This window comes from Manacus vitellinus, unplaced genomic scaffold (genome assembly GCF_001715985.3).
Source record: "Manacus vitellinus isolate BGI_N305 unplaced genomic scaffold, ASM171598v3 scaffold_28_pilon, whole genome shotgun sequence".
NCBI lineage: Eukaryota > Metazoa > Chordata > Aves > Passeriformes > Pipridae > Manacus > Manacus vitellinus.
Window position 1 is genome coordinate 7,390,726 of NW_021940122.1, and position 23,057 is coordinate 7,413,782.

Below are 23,057 nucleotides of genomic sequence, written 5' to 3' on the forward strand. Positions count from 1 at the left end.
TACCCAGTCCCCACCGTGCCCCTCACGGCTTACCCAAGAGGGACGCGAAGCACAGGAGCCATGCCAGAAGCCTCATCGCCGCCCGCCCCATCGGAAGTCACAGCGAAACCCGCTCACGCCGGCCTTGCTACGGGCGGTTCGTCCTGCCCTGCGGCCCCGCCCCGCTCTCGGCGGGAGGAGGTTCTCTGTGAGTCGGACTTACCAGCTTCCTCTGGAAACTCCAAGCCCCTGTTAGGAAAGGGGGTTTTTAGACGCGGTGGCCGCCTCTGCTGTGCTCTGGTGGGGTCGCGGCTGCCGGAAAGGGGTTTGGGGTGCTGGGTGATGCTGCGAAGGGAGTTTCTGGTTCATGGGGCGCAAGTCCAGGAGGGAGTTTCTGTTACATTTCTGTCGACAGAAGCTGTCGTGTTGCTCTTACAGAAGGGAGTTATCAGCTCTACTAATTGAAAAACTGAAATTAAATCAATTTAATGTGGAGTGAAAGCCGCACAGGTTAGGGGAAGAAGGAATTTCAGTGGGTAGCACGCAGCTCGCTGACTCAGAAAATGACCACGGAATGGTTCGGGTCAGAAGGGATCTTAAAGACCATCCCAGTTTCAACCCCTCTGCCATGGGCAGGGACACCTTCCACTCCTAGTATTCCCTGGAGCCTGGTGTTTGACACCTGTGCTCCCAAAAATGTCCACTTCTCTCTTTGAGTGACACCTGCCAACATCTCATTTTGAGGAGTGGGCTTCAGGCTAAGCCTGGCCGTGCTCACCTCTTTCCCCCAAGGCAAGGTTGGTCTCTGTGGAGCTGCCCCTTCTGCCTGAGGGAAGCAAGAGAAGTGTAATAGAAACTAACTGACTTCTAGGGGTTTCCTTTGACACCAGCTGCTCAGAAGCCCATTCACAAAACTAAAACACATTTAGATTCTGTTTTATGAGGATGATTGGCCTCTTGGCCCTATGAAGTGTTTTTGAGGAAGAAAGGGAAAATACGCAACAGTTTGGGAAACATAAGTACTCAGCAGCTGCTGAAAAAATGCTACTGTGCAAAGTACTCCAGTGGCAGCTGGGAGTCAGCTTTCCTCCCAGGGCAGTGAGCTGCTGCAAAGTGAATACTGCAACCTCCTTCGTCTGCTTCCCACTCACAGTGCATTAGCCTGGCTGAGGAGAGTCCAGCTGCAGACCTTACAGCCTCAAAGCATGCTCAGCTCCCAGGACCTTGACTGCCTGTCTGGGAGGCACCAGCACAGCACTAGTGTCATCCAGGGATGCTCTTGCTGCAGGTTTTTCCCTCACTTGGCTCTCCCCAGTGCATGTGGCCCACACACTCACTGATGAGCAGCTGTGTTGGACTATTCACCCCCACTTTGAGTGACCTCAGCTTTTTTCTTCACACAACAGATTCAGAAAAAAAAAATTGGCAGCCATGGAGATCTCTAACCAGAGGACCTTCCAAAATGAACACTGAATATGTTCCAATGCCAAGTGATTTTTTTTCCCCCTCTTCTTCTAGGAATCACTATAAGCTCCCTTAACTCATCACTGAAGGCTGCAGCATGAGCTAGAATGACACTGCACCCTGAGCTGAGCAATGTTGTCTCATTCAGTTCTTACAAAAATAGAATAATACTGACCCATTTTCCATAGCTATGTTAGAATGCCATGACGCATAACTCATCAGTGGAGTCAGGCCCATCCTATAAATTCCTTTTGCTCAGTGATAGAAACTCACACCAAGCTTTTCTGTCTCTCTGTTCCCTTTACCCCTCTGTTCTCAATCTCTGTCAAGTGTTAAAGGGAACTCCTTACCCTGTAAAGGCTCCAAGTCACAGCATTTACATATTACAGAAATGTAACAAGGCCATCTTTCTGCAGTATCCTCATGGCAGGAGCACATGTTCTCTGCTGCTGACTAGTCCTCTTGTAAGGTAAAATGTCCTCTGAAAATGTCAGAGACTTTGGATTGAATCTTGTTGCTGGGAGGATGCTTGCACACTGCAGCTTGCCTGTAGGTTATGAAATCTTTGGGGTTAGGAGAGAAAAATCTGAAGCAGACAGACGCTTTCACTTTGAAACAGGTTATTTTAGTGTGGAAGAAACCACGGGAGGTTCCTCATGTGCATTTAAGGCAGGCCTAAGTTTTTCCTACTGAGCTGCTCTGTGTTTTAGAGGATGATTAGGGCTTCACAGGGCAGAGAAAGTGAGAGAAACTTGAACCTGGTGGCTGGTGCCCTCACCTAGGCTCCTCTACCTTTGGGAAGCTACAGAAATACGTGGCAAGGGTGTATTCTCCCTTCTTTTGCCTATTTATACAGTCATACCAGATAGAAGATCCATAAAGTACTCAAGAAAAGACACAAGAAAATGGCTGGTATTCCTCCTTTCCTGACTGAGTACCCAATCAGTTTTCCCTTCCTCAGTTGCCCAGATTATCTTTAATGTTTTCTTCCTGCTCTGTCATAGTTATAACACTCTTCTGAAAGTCAGGAGTTTGAATTTCTTTTTGTTGAGGTGAGAGCTAAACGCAATTCCTCTCTCAATCCTGGGAACAATACACAGGAGCCTACACGCTTAACACAGAGCCATGATTCCTACTCCACGGAGAAAGGACAGAAAGTACAGGAGCTGTAAGACCAAGTATTCCAGCAGTAAAGGTGGATCCAGGCCTTAATGGATAGTGAGCTAAGCTCTGTGTGTATTTCACACCCTCCCTCAAACGCAAAGGCCCCAGGGAGAGGTTTTAAATAGTCATCATTTGTTTAACTCACACTTGGCTTCCCCAAGGTCCCACACTGCTACCCCAACTGCATTGTTTCCAGTATCAAAAACCAGTTTTCCAGTCTAAGTGAATTTTCCTGTGATCAGATTTCCACTTGACTCCTGGGTATTTGCAGTGCTTATGTTCCTCTGCCAGTTCTTGTTTTGTGGGTGGGGAGACAACATTTTCAGCTGAGTTGGGCACTTTCAGCATTTGCTTGAATGTGCAGACAGCACAATTTTTATTTTTTTTTAATTAAAATAATTTGTGCATAGAATCATATTTGTTTGTTTTCATTATCCCTCATTCATTCTCAAGAGAATCACACTGTGCTTTATGATTGTACACTGTAATGGACTGTTAAAAGAAATCTAAAGTGGTTTGAAAGTCTTTGCAGCAATGATCCTATTGCCATTATAATCACTCCCATTGGAAAGTAAAATAAGTGGCATTAAATTTCTGAATTAATATAACTGTAATTACTCAGTAATTAGGTTCACAAGCAATAAAAAGAAAACCCTTCATACCAAAATAGTTTTCCTGGTAACAGCATTTTAAGCACAGAGAAACTGAATGGCTTTTGCTGTTTGCATAAGGAACCACCACAGTATGCCAATATAATAAAAAAAAAATCCTGGGATTACTAAATCTGAGATCACAGAAAAAAACCTGCTTAGGAAACAGAATTTTCAATTTCATGAAGACATTTCCTTTTTAAAAACCACCAGGTTTGTATATTTGCAGAGTTGTTAAATACCAGAATGCTGTTTAACAGCTCTATAAATACACAAAACTAAGCCAGAGCTGCACATCTTGGCCATAGTTTTGTTTTACTCTAGGGCTGTAATTATAATAATTATAATGCCTTATGTAATGTAATTATAATAAATCATAATGCCTTATATTATGAGATATTTCATAATTTCCATAGGACTTGACAAAGAGTAATATTTGCATCCTGCTACAAAGAGTAGTGCTTATTGCCATAATTTTAAATTTAAAAAAATGGAAAGAAGAATTTGCTTGTTTTCTTTATGTGCTCCAATTTGTTTTTTTTATTTTAAGAAATTTGTCATTTTCACAGTGACACTGTTGCTCTGAAGGCCTGCATGGACATGTCACTGCCTAATGGTAGGATTTCACAAATTTCTTTCTTTCTTTAGAAAAGTGGAATCAGATCAGTGGAATTTCTGGGTGTAATGAAAAGGAGTGGGCCCATTGCAGTCCACATGCTTTTATCTTACAGTCTGTGAATCAACTTGAGTCTAGTGCTGGGGATGGGTAGATGAAGAGTGGGCTGGAAGCCAGGCACTGGCTATTCATATTGCAGCTTTCAATCTTGGAAAATTTATTGAGCTGGCAAACTCAATCACATAATAGTGATTGACAAAGGACACTTAAAACCTACTTCTGTGACAATAAGCCAGTTTGAGCCTGGGGGCAAGTATTTCAGGATCAGAATGTACCTGTATACTTATCTCTGGAAGGATGCAGGTGGGGCAGGGCTTCAGTATTCCTCCAGGGCAGGCAGCTGACGCTCCCTAACTTCACAGTGAACACTGAAGAAATTTACCTCAGGAGACTTGGAAATAACATTATCTTCTGCGTAAAACAGTCCCAAAGCCTTCAGCTGGAGCAAACTGGGATAAGGAAATTACTGCTATCACTAATAACTGTAAAGTAATGTCAGATGCTTTTTGAAATGTCTTTGGCCATTCTTCTGATCAGACTGAAGCAATTTCTTCATTTTGTTGTTCAGATAAAGTCGTTGTAGAATAGTGCCTGGACAGGGAATGTTCCTTCGCTCATTACCCCTCCTACCATTTAACACAATCAGGGGCAAAGCTGCCTTGTTCAGCAAGATGGACCAACACACATTGATGAGACTTAAGAAACAGGTGTGTCCTCAGCTTAAAATCCTTCACAGCCAGGGAGATGGTAACACCATATCATGAGTGTTATGTGACAGACTCCTGGTTACATGTTTGGTTGTGCACTTATGCTTCTCCATCTGTATACATCAAAGCAGTAAATTTTTTTATTCAAAGGTCTTTTTAAAGTGTTTGTGTGTTTATGATACTGGTGCATTACTGAGGTCATCTTTTTATTTCCTTTAGTACCTGAAAAGCAAACCAAAGGAAAAGTGAAGGCTGTCCCTGCCCTAAGAAATGTACAGTCTGGGCTTATTATGGTGATATGGGCACCAGTGACATTTTAGACCATCTTCCCCCTCACTTTTCAGAAGCAGTCCACTGCTTTGCCTTCTTTTGTCTATTATGGGTATGTGACCAAAAGTAGAAATACAGCAGAGAGAGAGCAATGCAAAAGGAAAAAACACAGATGCAAGGCTGGTATGAATCTTCCTGACATGGACTGACTGTAAAGCCCTCTGAAAAACCAGCATCCCTAGTCAGAATTTGGCAGAAAAGTCTGACAAAGCACTGTAACTCTATCACTTGCTCCGACTGGTTTCACTAGCTAATTCCTGAAGGAGGAATTCTGCCTCAAGGAAGGAAAGGAGTGTCAGCATCCTTTTTAACCGAAAAGTCAGTGAAACCGGTGCTTCACACTTTGGCTTATGGTCAAGTAAGAGCAGAGGTAGTTGTCCCTTTGCTTTTTTCCCAAAAGATCACAGGCTGGTTGATCATTAACAGAGTCAAGCTGATTGAGCAACCCACCATAGCTGTTTTTCCCCTGTACAATCCTTGTACTTGTAGTTAATTACCAGGAAGATGGTTGAGGATCAGAAGAGGCTACTGCTTGTTGTTCTTGCTGTCCTCTGGCTGCTCAGCTCAGCACAAGCAGGTAAGAAAAACATGACTCTCTGGCAAGGGATTGAAGGTTCTACATAGAAGGATCTGAATTCAATTCTCCCTAAACAACCTGTGTGTCAAGAGGTCCTTGAAATAATCTTGTTAGGTGCCAGGGAACAGGCAATGCAAGAATAGTCCTTTCTTCTCCTATGCTTTCAATCAGTCAGTCTCAGTGATTTGATTCCACTAACCTGATTTACAAGAATGATCGAGGTTTACCTGAAGTATAAGGAAGCAGAAAAGGGACCATTTGACCTCTGGCACTGGCATCTCCTGCTTTGAAAGCTTAGCAAGTGTAATCTGCAGTAGCTGGGAGGAAATAAACACCAGGCTTCCATTTCTTTCTTTAATTGTACTGTCAGTTAAACTGCTTTTGTGATCACCACTACAGTCCCACATCACCTGCAGCTTCACTGCAATGCACCCCCTGCCTTACCTTTGCTCATTGTCCCCCTCATCCTACACTATTCTGACACACCCTGTGCTTGCACTAAACCTGCCTTTGCTAGTTAAACTGGCTCACGACTTTCATCTTTTTCAAGCTGGTTTTTATGAATGCCTCTTTCTCCCTTGCCTTCAGTACACAGGAAGACCAAAGTAAACAACAGTGAGGAATAGTCATGTCCCACAGTGAATCTCACCCCTTTGTGCTGCACCTTAGGCCATGTTCTGCCTAGCTGGTATAAAGTATCTTCTAAGAGAAATTAGGAAGAGCTGGTTGTTTGATTTTAAAAAAATAAAATGTTTTATTGTATGTGCTGATTCAAGGCTGTTTCACTTCCTCCAGTCCAGAAAAGGGAAGGTGATGCATTGTATTGCAGAAGGATGTAACTAGGCCAGTTCATAAAGTAACACACATACTGCTAGTCATACATACTGCTAAACTTCTATGTTTGCTTTCTAGCCTAAATTTACTCAGATTTTTACTAGCTACAGGTCTGAGATTTTTTTCCATCTAGAACAAAGTGTCTTCCAGCAGCTGCCTTCTCCTTCTCATAAAGCATTTTAATCCAGTAAATGAATCAATCTGGAAATTATCATTGACACTTTTTTTTTCATCGGCATTTTCATATTTATTTCTGGATTTTTGAAACAACTGTCAGTTAGACTTGTACCTTCTACTAAGCCTACCTGAATTTGAATAGAAATATCCCCATTCAGTGGTGCCTACCTGTTGGCAACCATTTTTTTAAAGATCTAATAGCCACTTCAAAAATGTAATTAGTGCCTGGTCTGTGTGGCCAATTTGCTAAAAAAACTCAACAGGATGTTATTCACCTTTTGGTAAAACAAGTCTCAGAAGTCAAAGCTACTATGAGATCCATGGTTATCTTCTCCAGCCAGTGCCAGAATTCCATTAAGGGACAAAGAAACAACTTGTCAGTCAGGTAAAATTTCCAAAATAGGCTCATTTTAATTTATGTTCTAACTTTTTAATCTTCATCAATAGAGGTGAAATTGTTACCTTCATTTTCCTAATGAATTAGAATGAGGGGGGGTTTTTTTCCATTACACAGAACACAGACTAAATGTTCTACTCCCTCTTCTTGCAGGGAATACAGACAGACTCTCAGAGCATCACTGCACTGACTTCCAGACAGCAAATTTCCTACGGGGCAGTAAACTTAAGGTCCAGTTTCTTCTGTTCACCTCCTCAAGCCCCAGCTGTGGAGAGCTGATTTTAGCTGATGATGGTATCAAGAACGGCAGCTTCAATAGCAGCTCAGAAACCAAGATCATAATCCATGGCTTCAGGTGAGAGGAAGAAGAGCACTGTGACTAAATTTTTACTGGAAAATTAAACACTGCTGGGGCATTCCCAAGCACTGGGTGGGGCTGGCATGGAACTCTCCTGTTTGTATCACCGTCTTCGTTTTCTCAGCAGAGTGGCTGCATGTGGAACACCTGCTAAGAACAGAAGCTGGGGTGCTCAGCCCCAATTGGACTTGGGAATTGTCTGGGAGGCTATTGGTGGGCTGGGGCCAAAGGCATGGAACGTGCTCCTGGCACCCCTCATTACAACACCATTTGAAGTCCTTTAGTTTGTGATCAGTTGCCTATTTTGTGTGTGCTTCACATTTTTTGGGGCCTAAAAAAAGTTAGAAATTAGAATCAATCTCTTTCTTATTTTCTCCTGCCGTCTCACTCTCTCATTCTCTCACTGTCTGTTTCTTTACCTTTTCCTATTTTTTTCCTTTTCTCAACCTTTTTAATTAAAAACTCTTTTATTCAAGATTCTTGCCCCTTTAAATTGTGTTCTTGGAGTTCATGTCCAACAGCTTGGATTAATGAGCCACTTAAAAGCCCCGGCAGATACATTATACTTCTATTCTTGAAACTGCCATCATTCTGCAAGCTTATTTCACTGTGCCATTTTTCACTCACATGTGACCATATAACATTATTTGTTTTGAAATGCAAATGCCTAAATATAAAGTGCATAAAAGACCAGGATGAAACCACAGCAGATGTTGCAGGGTCTTCTCAGAAAACCAGCTGTTGCCTCCACATGACATACCACACACTTCACCAGATGGTATGAGGAAAAGTGGGTAGAACATAGCCTCCTCAGTTGGCCTTGAATTCTTGATTATAGATTATTTTTTTAAACTGTCTAGAGATGACAAAACATAGCAGTGAAAGACTAGGTGATTTGGCCAAGGACTTCCTGCGAGTTGGTATCAGAGAAGGATCCAGGTGTTTCTGGTCAGCTCACTTACTCCAGGTGGGCTCTGTGGTGGCTGAATGAAGCACCACAGCAAGACTGAGATCTCAGCCTGAGCCCTGCAAATGTTATATCATTCATTAAAATATCTGGTTACCTCCTGAATCAGTGCATTCTGGAAAGTGTTATTACACCACCACAAAAAAAAAATTCCAGATGTGGGTGTCTAACACCAGAAATAACTTTCAGCAACTGTCTGGCATCCTCCTCTGAGACATGTGAAGCTCCAGCACCAGTGAACAACATACTGGCACGTGCCCTTCTTTGAAAACACCTAACATACTTGTTTCTGATGTTTCCACAGGGCTTTGGGTACCAAGCCCTCCTGGATTGAAGGGCTTGTCCAAGCCATACTGAACACAAGCTGGGTGAACGTGATCGCAGTAGACTGGGTTTATGGGTCTACGGGAGCCTATCCCTCTGCAGTGGAAAATGTCACACAGCTGGCCCTCTCCATCTCACAATTCATCAGCAAGCTCCTGGTAAGGCTACTACGCATTTCCAGTGTGTGGGTTCATGGCCAGAGGACATCATTCATGCCAACAATCCAGAGAACTGCTCCCAGTCTGCTGTCTCCAGGAGCTGGCCAAGTGGGCTTTTTATTCTGGAGTTTTCTTTTTTTCCCCTCTCTTAGTCCAGGCTTGAGCATGACACCCTTTTTCTTCTTTCTCTTGAGTTCTGACATTTGCTGGAAAAAATCCCAGTTGTCAGCTGCCTCTCCAGCCCAAGACAAACCTAAAGCATGCCTTGGGTTTTCTCAGATCCATACTTCACTGAGCAGTCTTCTGCTCAGAGATTTTGTCTAGAAAGCTGGAGGGAATGAGATTTGAGGCTGTATTATATTTGCTTTGGGCTTCAGATAGACCCCCCAGCAGCTGGAAATACCCAGATGTGCCCCACCCAGTTTGTTCCTGCACAGCACGGCTGAACAACACTTCTGCAGTGAGGGTGATAAATCTTTGTGTTAACCCTTACCTATTTGGTTTTCCATTGTACAGCTCAAAAGTAATTCTACATTAGAAGAATTACAGAGCTGCTGTGTGGGCTGGGACAGGGTATTTCACCTTTCTGCTACAGAAACATTAATTTGTATTATTGTAAATCTGCAGGCCCTGGGGGTCTCAAGGACATCTATCCACATCATTGGGGTAAGCCTTGGTGCGCACGTTGGGGGCCTGGTGGGGCACTTCCATGGCGGTCAGCTGGGACGGATAACAGGTATCATAAAACTGAGTCTTGGATCCTCACATGCTCTTCAAGAGGGAGAATGAAAGAGCGAGGAAAGGGGGGTCATTCAGAGTGGTCTTTTAATTACATAAGGACTCATTAGATTCGAGCTTATGGGCTTCTTCCCAGCTCCAGAAGAGTCTAACAGTGACTTTCCAGTCATCAGTCCCCTCCACGATGCCAGAAGAATGCATGTATTTGCAAGAGGTTCCTTCCAACTCTGCTCCACTCTTCAAATTGGTGCCAGCTTAGAAGAATATGAGGTCTCATGACCAGTGAAAACCCACAACACGCACATGCCTTGCTTCCAAATTATAGCATGTATACCTGTATGATTCTTAAAATTAAAGCCTACAATGCAATTCATTGTGGGGGAAGCAGCAAGAGTGAGCCGCTCTGCAGGAAAACGTGAGCTGAGAGCTAAGGGGACAGCAAGGTAGGCAGTGGCAGTGGCCTCACTGCCAAGGGACACAGTCCTACCATGTCTAGGCAAGAAGAGCTGAGCAGGTCCAGTGACAGGAGCCAGGGCCATCCACAGTCCAGTGATCACTAGGCAAGTTTGTAGTGATAAGACAAGCCCAAGGTCAAGCTGGGAAGTCAAGTCAGCAAGATAAAAGCAGGACCAGCAGGACACAGGGCTGAGCATGGCATCCCTACAACACAGCTCAGTCAAGGAACACAGTCAAGAGCCTGAGCCAATGTTGGGAGGACCCAGATGAGGCTTCTTGCTGTTCTCTCCCACAAGTCAGCTGTTTTCACAGTAGGCTGGTCTAAGGCCACACAGCTGTACCAAGTCAGAGCTGACCTTAAACACAGAGAGCCAGACTCCTGGGTGTGAGGAAGAGGTCGAAGTGGGGAAATTACAGAGCAAGGTGGTTATAGGCTGATCCTGCCATTTAGAGTTTTTGATCCACTCAGGGCCTTGTCAGCCTTTAGTTATAAAACATAAATTGACTCACAGAATTATTTAGGTAAGAAGTGACCTTGAAAGGTCTCTAGTCCACACACCATCACCACCACCCCTCCCTCCTTCTCAAAGCGTGGCTGCCTTGTAAGTCATATCGGGTTGCCTAGGGTTTTGTTAAATTCTGGGAATCCCAAAGGACAGATATTCATTTTGATAGGAGGGAAAATGCCACCAAGAAGGAGCAGACATAAAGTCTGCTGTAGTGTGACCACAGCTCCCAGTCTGCCTCAGCCCTTGCTAGTCTGTCTCACAGAGGTATCCTCAAGAAGGATCTCACTGCACACTTGGCAGGGCAGTCCAAGGAAATATTGGCTCAGCCTTCACGTGTCATAACTACCCACACTGTATGAAATACAGGCATTTCTTAAGAGGACTTGAGTTTCATGTTGGGCCCTTTTTTAAGCTGTGAATCAAAGTTTACATTAGGAGGAAATTGGAGTAGCCACTGTCCTGCTCCAGGATTTTATGATCAGCAACATCTTCAGATGAGCAGAAGCAGACACATTCCCACGAGACCATGGTAATTAACTTCAGAGTTAAGGACTTTTTCCCTTTATGTTGTCTAATGTAATATAAGCTCTGTAAATTTATTTATTCCGTTCATTTTTAACTCTACTAGAATACAATCCCTTTTCCTCATTTCTGTTTGTCCTATGATTTCACAGGCACACTGAGCATTGCAGATTCCAATTCAGATTTAAGAACCTGAAGATAGGTGGGATTAGATCCAAGATATGTGTGATCTCATCTCCTGCCTCTTCATACACATGCATACACTCACAGGGGAATGTGATCCCAGAGCCACAATTTGCTGATGTGTTTTCAGTCACGTAAGAAATGCTGTGTGGAGCAAAACCAGAGCAAGTCTTGGGGATTAGAGCACAGACTTTATTTTTGTGAAGTGAGTTTCTTTAACACATGCCTGTTCTAGTGCATATCTCTGTGTGCAAGAAAGCAAATTATATAGGAGGTGGAATGAATGGCCCTTATCCAAAAGCAAGCACTCAGAAAAGAGCAATTTGTTTCAATACTCGCAGAGGAAATGAAAAAGCCCAAAGGAATTTGTTTGCATACTGTTTAGCTCCAGTGAATAGTTTTTTTAGCTGCTGAGGATGTACATCTCAGTGGAGTTTGTGCATGTGCTTGGAGGAGGTAGGGATGGAGAATAGAGGACAGAAAGGTGCTTACCCTGGAGGTCTGTTGGAATTGACTGGTGCTCATATTAGGCATTTCTCCCTCTTCAGGAAGAAATTTAGGCTATACCAAATAACAATTTTCAGTATCTTTGAAAGCTTTTAAGTGCAACTTGTTATGTAGAAATGGGTGGGGAACCTCTCAGCTTTTAGTATGTATCAAGATTAAAGAACATTAAAGATCCATTGTTAGCTATTATTTATAGAAAGAATAGGAAATAATGTTTTTTCCTTCTTTTCCTTTTCCTCCTTCCCTCTGCCTTCAGAAACACAGAGACATCAGTTTGGATATTGTTGATATTGCCTTCTCCATAGACAATTAAGGGGACTGAGTCAAAGCAGTGAAACCAACCATCTCTGAGGCTAAGTGGCATGTGGAGCAGAGCTGCTTCTTGAACTGTTGTTGCCTGGGGAGGGAAAAAAAAAATCTTGTGAGGTTACTTTTCTGTAAAAAGTGAATAGGATAAACCTCAGAAAAAATTACCTTTAACCTGTTCCTTGGTATTGCCAAGGATAATTTTAACTGTATTCCTTTGAATCCCTAGAAGTTGCTCTAGGAGCAAGCTTTAGGCAGAAACGTAGATGATTGCTAAAGACTCAATTTTATTTGTGGGGAGAGGGCTCAGAAGCCTCTGTTTTAAAATTGTTTGATAGTACGAAACTTCGGTAGTGCTTGGGTTGGCTAATGCCTGGGGTGCTGAATTTATCACCTAACTGCTGATCTTCAGTGACATTTCTCAGACAGTAGTGCTAATACAGATGACATTACAATTAGGGAAGGTATTAAAAGTTTGATTCTCTTTCAGCAAAAATCAAAAAAACACCATGCACTCACTCTGACAGAGGTATTTGAAGCTCAGTCCTGGCTTTATAGCCTAGAAACTTGAGACACAACACTGCTAAAGGGGTGTGGAATACTGCATGACAAGGAAATGAAGCTGAAATGGAAGTTAGAGATGGCAGATACTATTTTGGAGCATGGGGGAGTTGGGATTAAATGATCTTTAAGGTCCATTCCAACCCCTTAATAGTATATGATTCAGTAATTAGTGACCTGGGAATAATTTATTACTACAGCCTAGCAACATCTTTAACATTTTGGATAAAATAACTGGTCCAGAAACAAGAAAGAGGGGGCTGAAGAGTACTTGTTGTTGAGATGTTTGATTTTGTTACAGCCCTGGATCCTGCAGGCCCTAAGTACACCAGAGCCAGCCCTGAGGAACGCCTGGATCCTGGGGATGCCCTCTTTGTGGAAGCCATTCATACCGATGCTGACAGTAAGCTGGCTTCCATCTTCTTTGGCCTGGGCTTCTGTTCCTCCTGACAGCATTATTGCTAAGGAATCTGTAGGTCATTGTCCCTTTTTTGCCAGACTACCATGAGTTCAGGTTCACTATGAGGAAATTTCTTGTTTAGATAGGCTTAAGATGAATTTATACCCCAGAGCACTTCAACCAACAGACAAGTGGAGATTGCTGCAGCAGTCAGTTTATGCAGAACTGGTTTGGCATGACTTCTACCACCTGGAAGGAATTTATATATCTAGTCTTACTCTGCCTTTTCCCACCTGATGTAAAAGAGGTACCACGGAGAGTGCTTATCAGAAAGTAACAGAGCCAAACCAGCAGCTGGTGCAACAGCAAAGTAGCTTCTCTAAAGCACTTAAGGTCTTCGTAGGCAGAACCTGTGCTGAAGAATAATGTGGTGTCTTTTAGTCACGCCTTTTGTCTGGAGATCAGGGAAACCTCTACCAACATAACTCTCAATTACGCTTCATAATCCCACATTAAGGTTGTGGTCAGTTTTGTTCTCCTTTACATAGAATCAAGAACCAGAGTAGCTGAGGTGGTGGTTAAGCCACTGTTCCCAGTCACTTTAATGGCAGGGGCTGGAGCACTCTCTGCTCCATGCAGCAAACCTGTGCAGTGTAGGCATGCAGAAGCACTACTAATGTTCAACCAATTATTGGGACCTGTCATAAACATGTAGGGTAAAGCCTACAGAAGAGCCAAGTCTGAGAATGAAGTGGCATTTCACCTCCTTTCAGATTTCGGGATCCGGATTCCTGTAGGCCACATCGATTATTTTGTCAATGGAGGCAAAGATCAGCCAGGATGCCCCCGATTCATCTCTGCAGGTGAGAACATTCTCTAGCCAAGCAAAAGGCCATTTAGCACACTGTGAAAATGCTGTTTGGCAAGCAGCTCCTGCTACAGCCAGGGCAGACAGCAAAGCGAGAGAAACGTATTCATGGCCCACATCTCAGCAGTACAAGAAGCAGCTGAAATTAAAATCACATACAGATCAAGCATCTTGGCAGCACCTCTGTAAAGAGATGTGATTTTAGTGACACTTCTCTAAGCCAAAACCCTGGCATCAGTAGAGATGACACTTTAGTTAGAAAGGCTGTTAGGTACCACTAGAAAAAGCTTTTTGTTTTCATGCTGCAAGCTGTGTCAGTTCTTGGGCAGCTTGTACAATTACTGCCCTCTCCTTCTAGAGAATAGGACTTTACGTAGTAAATGGTGTGGATTCATTCAACATTCAAATGTGTTCTGTATGAGTCAGCTGCACTGAGGGTCAGTTTACATGGGACATCTATGGTACCTCACTTCCCATAGCTGGGGTTCCAGTGCAGGTGGGAATCAAAGCTACTTTACTGCTTTGCAGAGAGCTTGGGACCTCATCGATGGTACACTGATGGAGACATGGCAGCCCTGTGGTCCTCCTCTTCAGAGGGACTCTGTTAATCTGGGAGATGCCCTTCTAACTTCCTGCATAACTTCACTTGCAGTGGGATCTGGGCTTGTAGTCAGAGATGCTCTGCAAAATTTTATTAATGGAAAGGGATCACTACACAATCAGTAAGAGTGTTCCTCGTCTCTCAGTTCCTTGGGAATGTGCAAAAAGACTGAAGCCATCAGAAAGGCTCATGGCTGCTTCTCTCTGATTGAAGTTTTCCTTGCAGGCTATAACTACCTGATCTGTGATCACATGCGGGCTGTACATCTCTATATCAGCGCTTTGAAACATTCCTGTCCAATTGTGGGGTTTCCCTGTGCAAGTCATCAAGAGTTTTTAAATGGTCATTGCCTGGACTGTGCAGAACGCTTCCTGTCCTCCTGTCCCAGAATAGGTACAGTAATAGCATGAGACTTTCTTGGAGCAGATGACAATGCATTCCTGATGGGTATCAGTGCAGAGCACAGTCTGCAGTTCAGATTTCTCTGAGCAGGATTTGCTTTGGATCTCTTTGGAAAGAGTGAGAAGCTGTTTCATTTTCAGGCTTCTATAGAGACATTATAAAAGCTCATATATTGCCTGAGGTAGAACACCAAAATCTTGAACATTTCATAGGCCCCACAGATGAGTTTAAAAAGAGTTTCCAGAATCACCTGCCTAATAAGTGGGCAATTACCTCAAAAAAATGTCTTGTTTAGAGAAGCAGCTGGAAATTTTAGCTCAAGCCTGAAGTCCCATTCTTCTACACCACTCGTTGCTGAGCCACCTCCTTTTCATAAATTTCTGCCATGGTTACCCCAAAGATGAGCTCCCTGGACTGGGAGAAGGTAATAGATGCCTCTTTTAGGCTTCCGAAACTGGACTGTGGAATGAGGGCAGAAAGTGTCCTCTGGTGCTATTTACAGCATGGTACTAGAGGAACACAAAGAGAGGCCTCTTTTGGAATAAATTCCCTCATATCAGCCACCCTTTCCCCACCTCACCAAGCCATATTGCCAGCTAGCCAGTGGTGCAGGCCTCAAGTTATGGTGGTCTTCTCACTTGACCAAGAAATTAAATTTCCCCACACCTTGCTGTTTGCACTGTCATTTACATCTGCACTAAGTTTCCTGACTTGGTAGTCTTTAGTCCTGCTAATTTTGCACAGATGCAACTGATAGCACAGTTTGTTAGCAGAATAATGAAAAAAAGCCACCAAGAGGTTCTCCGGTGATGATTACAGGGGTAGACAGAATAGGTTTTCTGCGGGAATCTGTCAAACAGACACCACAATCTTGTACTAGCTCTGATTTGCACTGGTATGAAAAAGGGATCCATTCCCCAAGACAGGGGAGTTGGGCAGGGTGAGTGGATTTATAGATTATATTTCTGTTCTGTGTCATTCATGGCTTTTCCTGCACTGGCTTTAATTCTTCCTACAGGCCTGCTGGAGCAGGCAGGTGTCAACATGAGTAAGCTGCCCAAGGAAGTGACAGTTTATTTAATGACCGGTCCTTCAGCCCCATTCTGCGGTAAGTAGAATGAGAAAAAAATTAGTCAGAAGGGTGTTGACCAAATAAGGCAGATCCTCTGGGGAGCCCAGGTAGTTACAACACACTATCTCCATCAGTCAGCTGCTGTGGCCCAGAGAGTCTGAGACACACAGCTGAAGAGCAATAACCTTGCATATCTCCCCCATAAAGCCCTTTCAACAGATTTATTAAGTGGGCACAGCCCTGGGCTAACACAGCCACATGGCTTCAGGAGTAAAATAAAGGGGATTGAAAATACCTGTCTGTTCACACCAGACTATACAGACATGCCCCCTGTGCCTCACATAGCACAGAGACTAGATTCCTTATTATGTCTGTTGAACCTTCTTTCTGCTGGTGGGGCCAGGGAAATGAGTGCTAGAGCCCCTCTTTTGGCATGGGTAGGTCCAAGTGGTAGTACCTGCCCTCACTCCCACACACTTTGCTTTTTGCTCAGTCTATCACAGCCTGGTTGAGTTCCACTTGCAGAAGAAAAGAAGCACAGTCACCAGCATTGAGATCACTTTCTTCAGCAACAGCACCAAGGACACAGCAAAGATCACCATGTGAGTGACAGTGCATGCTTCTCTGGCCTGTTTTTTCCTGGCTCCATGTGTAAGGATATTCATCCTGGTCCAGGAAAGGCACAATAACAGCATATTTCCCTGAGTGATGAACCACAATCTTTCTTCTTGAGACCCTACACATTTACCTTAAATGCCCTCAAGAATCAGGCACGTGCTACCATTACTCAGTAACCTTGACTAGGTCCACGCCTTCCCTGACTGCACAAAGCAGTAGAAATACTCTGGGATCCCCAGATTTGTATACTTCTGTGTGGCTATGCAGGTTCCTTTTCTACACCATACCCTTACCTGGTGCCAATTTTAACCCCAGTCACTGTCAGATAGTTATTAACCCTATTCTGCCTGACAGAGAGGACTGCAGCAAGACGCATCCACCTGAGCATCCAGATTGATGAACTTGGTGGCTTAGACATTTCTCTTGACACCTGATAGGACAGAAGTTGCAAAGAGGAAAGTGCATTTCTGCAGAAATGTCTTCAGTAGCTTGTTGCCTCTGCAGTGATGCAGCGATGCTCTGAGGCTCCTGTTGCAGGGAAAAGTCCGGGGGCAGGGGACCTGCGTAGGCAGAAAAATCTCTTTTGAAAGCACTATCCTTCTCCAAACTGTATCTGAATTAAAGGACCAGACTCCTGTTCCACAGCTCTTACCACAGGGGGTTCTCCCCACCACAGAGAAACTCCCTAGAAGTCTTCTTCGCTTCTTCCTACACCTTCCTGCCCACTACTGTGGACTGGGAACCACAATGTAGCTGATGCTGCTGGCTGCCTCAGGAAGCAGGAAAGCAGCCTGTTAAAGAGCCTCAGCCATCTCTCCTGGGATCAGAGGGGTTCCAATGCTGACTCCCACACAGTCCTTACTGCTAAGCCAAAACATTGTGACCTGAAGCCAAGTGCCCCAGCATCAGTCCTGGAGCACCAGGAGGTCAGGATGAGAAACAGGGAAGGAGAAGCAACACTCTAGGGTACTCTCCAGTGTGAGCTTGGTCACAGATTTCCATTCAGGCACTGCAATATGGAGTTTGTACTCCAGCCTGGTGGAGCTCAGTCTGTTCAACTCCTCCCTGCTTGGAAGCCAAATCTACCTTTTCCACAGATGCAGGAGGGAGGAAATAGTAACACCTAGGTTAGGTCAGGATCCGTACAGCACTTCTGCAGTTATCAGACACAGGGTTTGGAGTGTGTGTCCAGCAGGAGGCATGGGAGCGCTGGAGGGAAAGGCTGCCCGAGGAAGTGAGCCAGGCAGGCAATCCCGAGGCTTTGCTGTACCCTCCGGTTTTAATGAGGCAGTGGAGTTTAGGAGGGTAAACTATCCAGAGAAACCCTGGTGGAAGAGTAGCTCTGTTTCATTTAAATGCCTTCCTAAGAAGCACATGGCTAAACTGAAAAATTTGCTTACATCAATAAACCTGCCGATTTGAGAGTATGAAATTTTAATTCCCACTAGTAGCAAAGGGCAAATTTCCCCACCCTAGGCAAAACTCAGTCTTCCAGTGCAGTCAAGCTCAGAGTATCAAATGGGCATCTAAACATAGATCCTTACACTGCAGTTCAGACACTGATCGATCACTGACTTATTTCAGATAATCTGACATGTATATCATCCTGCTGTTTCCTAGAAGTGCAGAGGGACTTACAGCTAGTCTCAAATCTTCAACAACTCACATGGTTGTGACTTTCCTCACATTGCTCTTCTCCTCTCCCAAATATCAATTCCAATCTCACTCCTCAGGATGCTGTTACCCCACACATTGCACAGAGTGCCCCAAGAGACATGTCCTCAAGCTTCAATAGCTGACACAGGGCTGATGAGTAAGGAGCTTGTAACACAGAACACTTCCCAACTGCATTTGCTATTTTCTTACACATCATATGACATTATCCCCTATATCCAAGAAAACATACTTCTGAAGCCAGCCAAGACTCCTACATCCATCCAAAGGTTTTGCAGGGTTGGACCAAGTGTCAGTCCTGAGAGTGACTTCTTCAACTTGCTTAGCTGTACTGTGTTCCTCTGCCCTAGGGCAGGGCTGGGTCCTGCCCATGGATAGTACACAGTAGAGAGATGGCCTCCTTTTGCTATCCGTTTGCTATCCATTTTTCACTTTTATAACCATAACAATTTTGTGATGCTTCCTATTTTAAGCAGCTTCAAGGCAGACACAGTCAGACACAAAACCTGCAGCAACTACTGCTGCAGTCTAAGGGAGGGACTGGATGAACTGGTGTGGGTTGGCTGGAGGACGCTGTGAGTGCAGCTGTCAGCCCACTCCCGGGAGCTACTTTGGGTAGCAGAATTGTAGGCTCTTCCTGACCCTTTCGTCATCTCTCCCCTTTCCGTACCATCAGGCAGCCACCCAGGTGCTTCTGGGATCGTGCCAAGTCAGCTACACACATATTCTTCATGAGCACAGGGAAATCAATTATCTCCAGGCTCTCAGAGGTCCCAGGCAGATCAAGTGTAAGGCCCATTGGATGGACTCCACAGAAGGGACTTAAAATGTCTGGGCAGCACACTTCTGTAACACATGACCAACTGGGGTCTGATCATTGCCCGTTCACCAAGCCTCTGTCACTGCTCAGTTCACATTACCTCGGTAAGAGCATAGGGATAGACAAAGGTCCCTCTACCAAGCATCCCACCTTCAACATGATCAAAAGCAAATACCTAGAGAAGAGTATAAAAAATGTCAGTGTAAGCAGATAGCAATACTTCCCCAAAGAGTTTCCTGTTGTCTCACTACATCTCAGGGACTTTCAGAGCAAAAGGTGAGATCTTTATCATTACTAGCTTTTGTCTTCCACAACTTGTCCAGTCTCCCTCCCATGACTTGTACAGCCACGTAAACTTTCTAGCATTCATAACGTCCTACAGCAAGGATTTTAACAGCTGAAATTGTACTCTGCTGTGTGCAATCTTTTTAAGCCTGCCACTTCTTAGCTTTCTTTGATGACCCTTAGTTCGTGTATTGGAAGAAATGGTGAACAACTGGCCCCCATCCATGCCATTCACAATTTCATGGATGTTGATCTATGTAGCACTTACCTCTCTGTAGCAAGCTGAGCAATGTTTCAATCTACATACAACAGCTAGAAGAGTGGTTGTAATTGTGTGATGGAAGGAAGGATATTTATATAGAAATATTTCTATACATACAAAGATAAAACATGGAGAGACAGCCAGTAAAATGCTCATGCAGTGCCCTGTTTTGACAGATGAGTCTTCTCACTCCATTTTATTATGTGAGTGCTTCACAATAACACTGCAGGTTCCTCCAGTGTTTCCATGGATCTGCACGTGGCTTGCATCTGCAGGTTGATTGAACGTTTTCCCTCACACCTCTCACCCCTCCATGCAGACCTACGTACCAGGACATGGGCAAACGGCTGCTGGCCCACCAAGTTCCCCTCTGCCAAATAAACAGTGTGACACTGAAGTATATCCCAAAAAAACGGTTTTGGAGAAGGGATGAGCCATCCATTGTTGGCAAGTTCTGTGTGGCGCCGCTGCCTCTCAATAGTAGGTGAGTCAGAGGAATATCTTACGGGGAGACACTAAGCCTTATGGATGCAGCCTGTGGTTTGAAACAATGCATTCTTTCTCCCTTTTGGATAAACAAGTAAAGAGGTTTCTCCCATCACCTCTGTGTCCCTATGTAACTCGTTTTCTGTCTGTGAAAGAGAAAAGCTACCAAGCTAGTTTTCTAGTTTTCTAAAATTCTTCCCCCAGGATAAAAGCATTGTGCCATGGAAGGAAAATGGCTGCAGCTCACATCACCTTGAAGCTACTTAAGTCACAAACCATGGCAAAAGCTTGTACTAACTAGAATTTATTCCTTTTGTCCTTCTTTGCCCTCTCCATCTTCCCCTGTCTAAAATGGGCCCCCATCTGAAACATGACAGGTGAACATTTTTCAGGATGAGACAACAGAAGACCAGTAATATATTTCTACTTCTTATACAGGAAGGTTTTAAAGCCCTAAGGCTATAGACAACCTTTTTGGCATCTTCTAGGCCAGACATTGTAGAGTATATACCTTCAGCTACAGTTACCCTTTCTGGAGTAAATGCAGCCAAGTCCTTCTCATCCTGAGAGAGATAATGGTCTTCTCCATAATATAGTATTCTTGCTAGGCATTTTGCAGGTCCAAAGTTCTTGCAGGCAGGACAAAATAGCTGGGTCAATACTGACACATTAAACTCTGTCCACATTGCTTCTGAGATGCTGACTCCAGGCTGAAGCAAGCTACTGGGTACTTCAAAGCAGGGAAAACCAGAAGGCAAATTGGGCTCACATTCAAATTCTGTTTTGATGGGCAGTAAGGAGCCTCAAGGTCTCGGCAGTAAAAATACATCCAGTAGGCCCAGGGGGAAAAAAGCATTCCTATGTAAATACAAGGCACTTCCTTGAGTATAAAGACTATTCCTTACTAGCATGTTTTGCACCCCAGAGTTGGGATGGATGTGCAGATACATGGCTTTTATCACTTATTAATGGGACAGCAAGCCATATTGCCTTAAGGATGTGCTAACCTGCAGCCCTGGAAGCACTGCTTTGACAGAGGTAGAAAGCTGTAGAGTTGCACAGGTTTAAACTGTGCTCCCATCACTAAACTGGAAGCACTCAGAGCAACAATGGTGCTGCTAGGAGGGGGCGGCAGAAAGGTGAAGGACACAACCTCATATGTACCCTTCCAGCCAATTTATCCCAGGCAGGACACAGCACCCTGTTCACTATATCCTTGCAAAGCAGAACCAGGTCCACCAGCACCTTGCTTGGTTCTGTGTTAGGATAGCAACCTCCACCTGCTGATGCCCAGCCTGACTTCTTTGTGCTCTTCTCACAGCCGGACAATGTCATGCCTGCCCTGGAACCTCACTCTCCCCAGCAAAACAGACATCTCCTATGACCTACCCACTGCTTGTGCCTAGCACTGCCTTTGGGATACAGAAAACCAGAAAGGAGTCCTAAACCTATTGCTGCTCTCTGCTCACAGGTGATACTTTCACCATAAATCTGGATGGGTTTCTTGCTCCCTGCATGGGGACAGGATATCAAGAAAAAGAAGTGTGTGGAATGTTAGCAAGTACAAGGTTAACTGGTTACAGCAAAACCTCTCAGTTAAAAGACTGGATTGAACTTTTATCTCCCAGGTTCTGTAGCCAGCTCTGAAAGTGAGACAGGCAAGTCATTTATCTCAATGTTTGTATCTATGTGAAAGAAGGAGGAGATAATATACTCTTTGTACAGTGGGAGTATTGGTATGATTCATTTGTGTTTTATAAGAAAATGTCCTGAAATCTTCATACTAAAGGTGAGAGGTAGTATTTTTCCTCAGCAAGAGAAAAAAGGTGGGGTTTAAGTTTGGCACAGGAAGGAGTCATTCTTACCCAGCACTCCAATGGGAAACTCACTAGTCCCATCTATAAGACCCTTTCAGAGTGAGACCCTATTGATTTTATGTTAGTGCTTCAGTAAGTAATCAGAACGCATCTCCTTACCTGACAAGACTGGAGCAACTCTTTTGGTAGTTGGCTTGTTCTCCCTGAAGCTCACATGAAGTGAAGCAGACACCAGGAGCACCACAGTGCTCTCACATCCAATTTTGCACTGCTTTGACCATCCGCCCAGAATAGAAGGTAAGAGGAGAATGGAGTAGCTGTGGGGCCACCTAACACAAATTAGTCCCAGGAACTCAGCACAGCCTTTCAGACCTGCAAAAGTAGTTGAGGTCTGGAAATAATTGGTGAAAGATTTCAATCAGATACACGACCATAGGAAGAGCCCTCACCCACCCACACCTTTTCCACCACCATGATATGTATGCAAATTAAAGAGGTGACAAGTCTTTCATCACTTCTGCCAACAAATCACACCTTCTATTAACCATTTTCTCTGGTTCCCTGTACTGGCTTCACTGGGTGATAGAAAAGTGCATCAGGAACTCCATGATCAGGAGAGAGGGTCATGCTAAAGGCATTTCTGCCATGAAGAAGCCTCAAGTCATTTGTCGTGAGCTGTCAGTACTGCTTCACTAGACAGTGTCACAGCAGGGTTAGCTCCTGCTTTCAGCTCGCGTCCAAGCTTTTGGGCCCTGGCATGTGGCTGTTTGGAAGGCCAGCTAGCAAACACCATCTCCAACACACACTCGGGAGAGGGATAGAGCTGGGCTCTGCCAACCTGATAGAGATCCATGTTAGCTGGTTCCATGATTGAAGAGTTTCCAGGGAGCTTCTTGTTGAAGACTGGAATATAAGCTCAGCAGGCAGCTGTGAAGGGCAGTGTCTAATTCCGGTCCACTGCTTCAGGCAAGTGTATAAAGCACCACGACAGGTGGCCCCAGTTTCATTGTGCATTTCAGTTCCTTTGCAGAAGAGACCCCAGCAGCTCTCATATCAATCTGCCAGAGACACTTCCTAGCTGTGAAGGGCAGTGGGGTCAGGCTGAACACAAATGTATCAACAGAGCATGGGGACAACCATAAGCAGGATGATTCCCTGGCCTGGGGCAGCCCCATTCCTCTGCCCTGGTGTGACAGCAAAGGCGAGCA

At 44.4% G+C, this 23,057-nt stretch overlaps 2 protein-coding genes across 6 annotated transcripts in view; one reads left to right on the forward strand and one right to left on the reverse strand.

Moving 5' to 3' along the window:
- The window catches only part of LOC103765734 (SLAM family member 5), a 26,843-nt gene extending 26,725 nt beyond the window's left edge, over positions 1-118 (reverse strand). For all 4 annotated transcript variants that reach the window (XR_003915880.1, XM_029960705.1, XM_029960703.1 and 1 more), the window contains exon 1: positions 34-118. Coding sequence is in view for 3 of the 4 variants with exons in the window: in XM_029960705.1 (XP_029816565.1) it covers positions 34-91 (58 nt within the window). In the remaining variant the exon portion in view is untranslated. The remainder of the gene's footprint in view (positions 1-33) is intronic.
- Positions 119-5,362: 5,244 nt separating this feature from the next.
- PLA1A (phospholipase A1 member A) lies at positions 5,363-21,873 on the forward strand. Of its 2 annotated transcripts, none has more exons than XM_029960712.1 (11): positions 5,363-5,547; positions 7,109-7,310; positions 8,585-8,762; positions 9,390-9,498; positions 12,846-12,947; positions 13,718-13,807; positions 14,627-14,806; positions 15,834-15,923; positions 16,381-16,489; positions 19,866-20,030; positions 21,354-21,873. In XM_029960712.1, the coding sequence occupies exons 1-11, from the start codon at positions 5,475-5,477 to the stop codon at positions 21,436-21,438; spliced, it is 1,383 nt and encodes a 460-aa protein (XP_029816572.1). In that variant the 5' UTR covers positions 5,363-5,474; the 3' UTR covers positions 21,439-21,873. The 2 variants fall into 2 exon arrangements, with proteins under 2 accessions (XP_029816572.1, XP_029816573.1); XM_029960713.1 differs by having other exon boundaries at positions 14,639-14,806; positions 21,354-21,870.
- Positions 21,874-23,057: the final 1,184 nt, after the last annotated feature.

Coding starts and splice junctions, on each gene's coding strand:
- PLA1A (XM_029960712.1), top strand. CDS start 5,475: ATGGTTGAGGATCAGAAGAGGCTACTGCTTGTTGTTCTTGCTGTCCTC. Junction 13,808..14,626: donor CCCCCGATTCATCTCTGCAG/GTGAGAACATTC, acceptor CTCTGATTGAAG/TTTTCCTTGCAGGCTATAAC. Junction 15,924..16,380: donor TCCTTCAGCCCCATTCTGCG/GTAAGTAGAATG, acceptor CTTTTTGCTCAG/TCTATCACAGCCTGGTTGAG.